Genomic DNA, 8,164 nt, shown 5'->3' with positions numbered 1-8,164 from the left:
GCTGGCCCCCACCCGTGCACAGGCCTCTATCCTATATAATAAAACGTTAATATGCAAATTGACCCTAACAGCAGAATGACTGGTCACTATGACACACACTGACCACCAGGGGGCAGATGCTCAATGCAGGAGCTGTCCCCTGGTGGTCAGTGCGCTCCCACAGGGGGAGCTCTGCTCAGCCACAAGCCAGGCTGATGGCTGCCAGCACAGCGGTGGTGGCGGGAGCCTCTCCTGCCTCCTCAGCAGCACTAAGGATGTCTGACTGCAGCTTAGGTCTGCTCCCTGCTGGTAAGTGGACATCCCGCGAGGGCTGCCGGGCTGCCAGAGGGATGTCTGACTGCCAGCTTGGGCCCGATCCCCCTAGGAAGCGGGCCTAAGCCAGCAGGTGGACATCCTCTGAGAGGTCCCAGACTGCAAGAGGGCATAGGCTGGTCTGAGGGACCCCCCCCCCCCAAGTGCACCAATTTTTGTGCACCGGGCTTCTAATAATAGAAGTATAATATGCTAATTAGACTGGACAGCCGAACGACCCTCTGGACGTGATTCCCGACATTCTTCTGGATGAAGCCCCAGCGGCGGGGGCCGAGGCAGAAGTGGCTAGGGGCCATCAGGCATGCGGGCGAGCACTTAGGGGTGATCAGGCCAGTGAGTGCTTAGGGGTTAGGGGCGATCAGGGCAGGCGAGTGGTTAGGGGCTATCAGGCAGGCAGGCAGAGGCAGTTAGGGGTGATCAGGCAGGCAGGCGAGCAGTTAGGAGCCAGCGGTCCTGGATTGCGAGAGGGATCAGGCCTAAATCGGCAGTCAGACATCCTCTGAGGGGTCCCAGATTGCGAGAGGGTGTAGGCCGTGCTGAGGCGCCCCCCCCCCCCCCGCCTGTACAAATTTCGTGCGCCAAGCCTCTAGTGTGCATATAAGGTCTTTGTTTAATCTCTTCCTGCCCCTCCACCGCCCTTCCTTCTGAGAATCATCAGTCTGTTCCATTTTCATGCCTCTGATTCTATTCACCAGTTTATTCTGTTCATTAGATTTCTTATTCTTTTATTTTGATTTTTAGATCCAATTGTTGATAGGTATGTATTTGTTGCCATTTTATTGTTCATATTTTTGATCTTTTTCTTCTTCTTCCTCTTCTTAAAGAATACCCTTCAACATTTCATATAATACTGGTTTGGTGCTGATGAATTCCTTTAGCTTTTTCTTGTCTGTCAAACTCTTTAACTGACCTTCAATTCTAAATGATAGCTTTGTTGGGTAGAGTAATCTTGGTTGTAGGTCCTTGCTGTTCATCATTTTGAATATTTCTTGCCACTCCTTCCTGGCCTGCATAGTTTCTGTTGAGAAATCAGCTGACAGTGGTATGGGCATTCCCTTGTAGGTAACTAACTTCTTTTCTCTTGCTGATTTTAAGAGTCTCTCTTTGTCTTTAGCCTTTGGCATTTTAATTATGATGTGTCTTGGTGTGGTCATCTTTAGGTTCCTCTTGTTTGGGATTCTGTGCTTCCTAGACAGAGTAAGTCTATTTCTTTCACCAGGTAGGGGAAGTTTTCTGTCATTATTTCTTCAAATAGGTTTTCAATATCTTGCTCTATGTCTCTTCTTCTGGTACCCCCATAATGAGAATGTTGGTACAGTTAAAGTTGTCCCAGAGCTCCTTACACTATCTTCATATTTTTGGATTCTTTTTTCTTTTTGCTCTTCTGGTTGGGTGTTTTTTGCTTCTTTATATTTCAAATAGTTGTTTTGATTCTCAGAATGCTCTACTCTATTGTTGAATCCCTATATATTATTCTTTATTTCAGTCAGTGTATGCTTAATTTCTGACTGGTCCTTTTCCATTTTTTTGGAGGTTTCTAGAAGATGCTTGAGTAACCTTATAACCATGGTTTTGAACTCTATATCCAGTAGTTTGCTTTCTTCCATTTCTTTCCTTGGTGACATGTTTCTTTGTCTCCACATATTGGCTGCTTCCCTGTGTTTGTTTCTATGATTTGGGTTTAGTTGCTATGTATCTTTGAGTTGGTAGAGTGTCCTTGTGTAGTAGGGCCCAGTGGCTCAGCCTCCCCAATCACCTAGGTGGACACTCTAGGTACACCCCTTTGTGGGCTGTGTGCACAGTCTTGTTGTAGTTGAGACTTGATTGCTGTTGTGTCACTGGAAGGAATTGGTGTCCAGCCCAATTGGCTGTGAGGACCAGCTGCGACTACAGTGGGAGAGCTGCTGTGCAGGAGACACCCCTATGGAGCAGCACTTGCTTCAGTGGTGCTTTGGTGCTCACTGAGTCTGCCCCTTGAGTGTGTTGCTTATGGATGTGAAGAGTTCTCATCTGGTATGGTCTGACACTGACCACTGGGTACACTGGCTCTTGGGTCTCCAGCCAGCCACTGCCTGGGGCTGCCCAATAGGAGCTACAGAGAGATCTGCAGATTCTCTTTGTATCCTCTTTGTATTCTCTTTGGAAGTTCCCAGATGAGGCCCAGCTATGAAACAAGGCAGGCTGGGCCTAGTGCTGGGTCTTGGGCCTTTTATTGATAGGTTTGGGGTTCCCTGTCCCAGCTGCAGCTTGTTTGAGAGACTTTTAAACTGAGCAAGGACAGGCCATTTATATGCAAAAGCCGCTGCATCCAACTTGGGTGGGGTTGTAAATTGGTTGAGGCAGGTTTTAGGAAATCACCAGGGTGGAGCAAACAGAAATGGCTGCCAATCAGCCCTGCTTCCAGGGAGGTTCTAGCTTAGGAACAATGACCCCTGTGAGCACCTCCATCTGGGAGAAAGCTGCCCTGAATTCCTGCCCCAATGCCAGACAATCCAGTTCCTCCTCATATATATTTCTGCTCTCCAGAGCCTTGCCCTGGTGCTGGAGCTCAGAGGAAGCGGGACCTTGTAAGTTTATTTTGTGGTGCCAGCCTCTTAAGAGGAACAGCTGCGTCTCCAGCAGCCTCTGTGTCACTGAGCTCCAATCTGCACTGGTTTTTACATCCTGTAGTTCTTACTGCTTGTAGGGACTTCTTTTCCCAGCTCTGGGACCGTGGGCTGGGGGTCTGGTGTGGGGCTGGGGTCCTTTGGTCCTCCAGGCGGCCTCCACAGAGATGATCTCCTTTCTGATTAAAAAAGTGGCACATGTGGGGGCCGGAATAGCCCACCAGCCTGTTTCGTGCCTCCGCACTTCCTACCAGGGTCAGTGTGCTTTCTTCTTTACTTTAGTTGTAGGACTTCCATTCAACCAGCTTTCCAGCGGTTCTGGATGACGGTTGTTCTGCATTTTAGTTGTAATTTTGATGTGGTTGTGGCAGGCAGCCAGTACAGACATTTACCTATGCCGCCATCTTCAAATCTCCACTCTTTACTTCTTAAAATGTGGCTACTAGAAAGTTTAAATGATGTAAGTGGCTTGCCTTATGTTTCTATTGGATAGTGCTGCTGTACCATTAAAATCATTATTATTCAAACTTTTGTAATAATAATATGTTGCATTTAGAGGGCGCTTAGAACATCCCAGGCTCTTTACATATATGATCTAATTTTGAATCTTAAATTTTGAATCGAAAAACCAGCACAAGAATTGATACGTCTCAGTTTCCACTCTGTTTCTCACACTAGTTTTGTGTGTGGATCTTTTCAGTTTCTATATGTGGTGTATTAACTTGTTAATTCTCACACCAACACTGTGAAATAGTATGACCATAACCACTTAACACAAAAGGAAATGGAAACTCTAAGGTTTACGTAACTAGCCAATATATGGCAAGGCTAGGGTTTGACTCCAGGGCTGTCTGAAAGCAGAACTTCTAGGAGCCAATGAAATATCTTGACAGTCAGACAAGAATGATGCCACTGTATTTCTCTGTGACCCTGGGAAAGTCTCCTTAGTCTCTCTGTGTCCACTTTCCTCATTAAGGGGTTGGACTTCAGATGCTATTGGAGGTTCCTTCTAGCTCATTTCATTGTTGCCATTTTGGTTTTCTTTCCCCTCTTGATTCTTTTGCTGTGCCCATCTGGTAAAGGACTAGAAGACCAAGGAAATAGATTGAATTATAGGAAAGCAGGATGGAGGAATATTTAGCATGGGAGTAAGCGGGAGAAGGAGGAGAAGTTCAGTTGATGAGAAATTCTATATGAGGTCAGTACTGTGGTGACAGAGTGAACACCACATGGGGATGTTCAGCTAGAACAGCCCAGAGCCATGACACAAACCTGCCCTCCACCTCAGCAGAGATCTGCCTTTTATCTCAAAGTAGGAAAACTATGGAGAGAGCCTAGGAATGCAGTGGAAATGTGCAAAGGTTTGGAGAAAGACTTTTCAAGAGAGGCAAGGCAGTCTGTACAATTAGATTAGGTGAATGGGTTCTGGAGGCAGATTGGGGTTAAGGCGGACTTTATCCCTTAGCAGTTGTGTGATGTGAAGCAAGTTCTACACCTCCCTCAGCTGCAGTGTCTGCATCTATAAAATGGGATCACTGTACTTTCCTCTTGGGTGGTGGTGGGGATTAAGTAGCAATGACAGCTACCGAGTTTTGAATGTTTACTGTGTGCCAAGCACCCTGCATATACACACAGATATCAACACCCACTAGGGTCATTAGGGCTCAGCCTGGGCCTGCAAACTACTAATAAGGATGCATTAAGTGGAGCTCTTGTCATGATCTTAATGGCCTCTAGAAAATATTTGGTTGCATTCTTGCCCTACTGTATTACTTTATTTTATTATTTAAAAAATATTTTTATTGATTTCAGACAGGATGGGAGAGGGTGAGAGATAGAAACATCAATGATGAGAATCATTGGTTGGTTGCCTCCTGCACAACCCCACTGGGGATCGAGCATGCAACCTGGGGCATGTGCCTGACCGGGGATTGAACTGTGACTTCCTGGTTCATAGGTTGACACTCAACTACTGAGCCACGCCAGTTGGGCCTACTGTGTTACTTTAGATGAAGTTACTTCTCTGAGCCTCTCAAGTGACTCATTTATAAAATGAGAGGATTAAAACATGATCTGTAAGGTTTTTTTTTCAGCTCAAAATGTACAATTCTGGAAGTAGGGTTTATTTAGTGTTGAGAAGACTAAGGGGATACTAAAATATGAACTTCAAATATATAGATATGAATGATTATTGTAAGTTTGAGGGATGGTGAGCAGCTGTTCTCTTTTGACCTTGGATAGGACATGAGGCGGCACACTTTAATTGTTTTAGACCTGGCTTTGGAAGCCTTTTCTGATTTGGGAGGAAGAATAATATGTCATTGGAGCAGGCTCTGAAGTTGTACACTCTGAACTCATTAAAGCAGACAGTTGACTTCTTCTGACACTCCATTTCAGTGTAACTTCACACAGGCCTTCCCTGATCCTGTGATCTAAACAGACCCCCACCTATTCTTCCTTCACATTTCACTCTGTGGGGTTCCTTTAAAGCCCTTATTACAGTTTGTAATTGCATGTTTATTTTGGATTTAGTGTTTAGTGTCTACCTCTTTAGATTGTAAACTACCTAAAGGCCAGGACTGTCTTTGTTTGGCTCCCCTCCTGTGTACCTAGTTCCAGCACAGCAGTGGTCACATGGCAGTGCCTGGTAAATATTTGTTGCATGACTAGATGGATGGGTGAGTTTCAGAGGTGGTTGATTGGGTGGCATTGCTTCTTGATGGAGTTGGACCCTCTGCTTGCCTTTATTGGTAAGAGAAACCCCAGAGACCTTGTCTCGCAAGGGACGTTAGATACTGTTCCTTCTTCCCGCTTTCTTCTGGGGCTGGTCACCATGGATAAGTATTTCTTTCTCTTCAATGGATTGCTTAGTGCCCCTTCCCTGTGGACTGGTCAGCCTGTATCTGGTTTTGGTGGAGGAGTAGAAGGGGTAGGTAGAGTTCCATTTGAGTCAGAACAGAGCCCGGGGAAGCAGGGCTTGATCTTGCTGGTTATTTCCATTTGCTCCCCCAGATCCACTCTTTGTCCCTTTTTACACCATCCTGGGCTCCAGGAAGTTGACCTCCGTGGACTGCATCAACACGGATCCTTGGTCTCTGGCTTCTGGTTGAGGCTGGCCGGTGGGAGGGCAGGGCAGGAAGATGAGGACGGAAGGAGAGAGAGGCTGGGCTATGTGTCCCCATGCCTCGGTGCTGTGAACCTCTGACCTGCGGGCTCAGCAGAGAGGGAGGCTCCTCTGCTGCAAGCACAGCTCCTGCCCGGGAGCTCTGCTGTGGCGCCCCCTCCAGGTTCTTACAAACACTCCCCTCTGTCCCTCCAGGAATAGCAGTGATAATGACTCCCCACTGTTAACTCTCCTGGGCTGTTTCACCGTTCCCTTTTGTTCCCTTCTTCTGCCCACACCTCTGTGAAGAGTCCCTACACTAATCTCTCAACCCCCCATACATTTCCTCTGCCTGTTTTCTAGGGCCCCATTCCCTCATATTCTTGCACCCATTTTATCTGATACAGAGTAGGGAACTCACATCTGATTGTCAGAGGTGGGCATGAGGTGCAGGATCGGAGGAGAGGTTGGAGGAATATTTGGTATTAAGTCCAAATATGATCATTTGTACCTGAGGTTTCCGTTTTTAATGAAACAACAAAGAAACAAACCTTCCTTTGAGTTAGCAGTTTGGGGGACATACTGAGGAAGGGATTCAGCTCTTTCTGGTCTCTTTCGTGGGCAGGGCCGGCTCTGGCTGCCACTGCTCAGCTGGCCCCCTGACCTCCAGCCCCAGGTAGCTGATCAAACTCCTGATGTCTTCAGAAAAAATGCCCTGGTGTGCGGAGCTGCGGATCTGGGCCTGGTAGGCATCTGTGCTTGCTCTTTCTCTTCCCTTGGCTTTGCAGGCCTTCGCTTCCCTGGTGAGTTAAGAACAGCCTCTGAGGTTGAAATAGCTTTTCATGGAGCAGACCTGAGCTGGCAGCCAGCGTGGCTGAGGGGAGGTCACCGCGTTGCCTAACGAGAGGTGGGCTGGAGGGAGAGAATAATAAGACGTGAGGCTGGCATTGATGCACCGCGTTAGAGTTTTCAAAGAACTTAAATGCAAAGGAGCATAAAATGGCCAGGTGGGGTGCTTGGCACTGCTGTCCCCACTTTGTAGATGCAGGAAAGGTCTCTGGGGTCCTTGAGTGCTTTGCCCAAAGTCCCAGGGCTGGAGAGTGGCAGAAGCTGGACTGAGACCCAGGCTGTCTGATCCAACTGGCGCCCTTTCTGCTCTACCTCTGCCGTCTCTGAGGGTGCAGGCCGGGTTGGAATCGACCTCAGGGTTGTGAGCTGGACCCAGAAAAGCTGGACCCAACTGCAGTGTCCTGCTCCACTTGAAGGAGAGAGCACAGGCGGCCTCGAGCCTTAGCCAGGAGCTCTGGTTCCTGCACACCCTCAAGGGCCATCTCCTGCCCCTCCTGTCCCTCCTGCTTCTAGTGGCCTGACCCTGCTTTTCTGTTCTTGTGTTTCAGAGGTGGAGCTGCCCCTGAAGAAGGACGGGTTCACCTCAGAGAGCACCACGCTAGAAGCCTTGCTCCGAGGCGAGGGGGTTGAGAAGAAGGTGGACACCAGAGAGGAGGAGAGCATCCAGGAGATACAGGTATTTCTGTGTCCACTGGGGGAGGAGGGCGCCCCCGGAGCATCACTGGGGACTCTAGTACCGGCTTGGGTCCTCCTCTCAAGGGCCAGGGCTGCGTCTCAAGTTCCCTCGTGGCACTTTTCTGATGTAACGTGTCTCCGGGAAGAAGGCATTGTTCCTCTCAAATCCGTTTGTACTCAAAATATATCTCGGGGGCCTGTTTTATGACAGGCATGGCACTACGTCCTGGGGGCACTGTGGTGAGCAAAACAAATGGCCCCCCCCCCCCCGCCCCCCAGCAAACAGTTCATAGTCCAGGCTCAAAACCTCAGTGTTGTCTGCATTGGCTGGTGCCAAGTGAGTCCCTGCCTCACCCGGCCCCGCCTCACACTCCTTCCCCAGCTATAGTTCCCTCAGTTCTCCCTCAGCACCTCCCACGTTTCCCTCAAGGCCAGTGTAGGAGTCACCTCCAGGCAACCTCCAATTCATCAGGAATCCCGTGACTGTGCCCGCAACATAGACCCAGGGCATAGCCCCTTCCCGCCGCATCCACTGCTACTCCCCTGGGCTCCCATCTCCTATCTGACCTCCGGTGACTCCTTTCTAAATGGTCCCCTGCTGATTTTAACATGTAAGTCG

At 48.6% G+C, this 8,164-nt stretch overlaps 1 protein-coding gene across 1 annotated transcript in view; it reads left to right on the top strand.

The window, feature by feature from the left end:
- Positions 1-8,164, top strand: part of DPF3 (double PHD fingers 3) — a 211,048-nt gene that overhangs the window by 146,320 nt on the left and 56,564 nt on the right. Inside the window, exon 4 of the mRNA XM_023761360.1 lies at positions 7,419-7,546. Coding sequence (XP_023617128.1) covers positions 7,419-7,546 — 128 coding nt within the window. The remainder of the gene's footprint in view (positions 1-7,418; positions 7,547-8,164) is intronic.

The sequence above is a fragment of the Myotis lucifugus genome, unplaced genomic scaffold, assembly GCF_000147115.1.
Source record: "Myotis lucifugus unplaced genomic scaffold, Myoluc2.0 scaffold_207, whole genome shotgun sequence".
Classification (NCBI taxonomy): Eukaryota; Metazoa; Chordata; class Mammalia; order Chiroptera; family Vespertilionidae; genus Myotis; species Myotis lucifugus.
The sequence above is the reverse complement of the archived record's forward strand: the minus strand, read 5'-3'. Positions and strand labels throughout refer to the sequence as shown.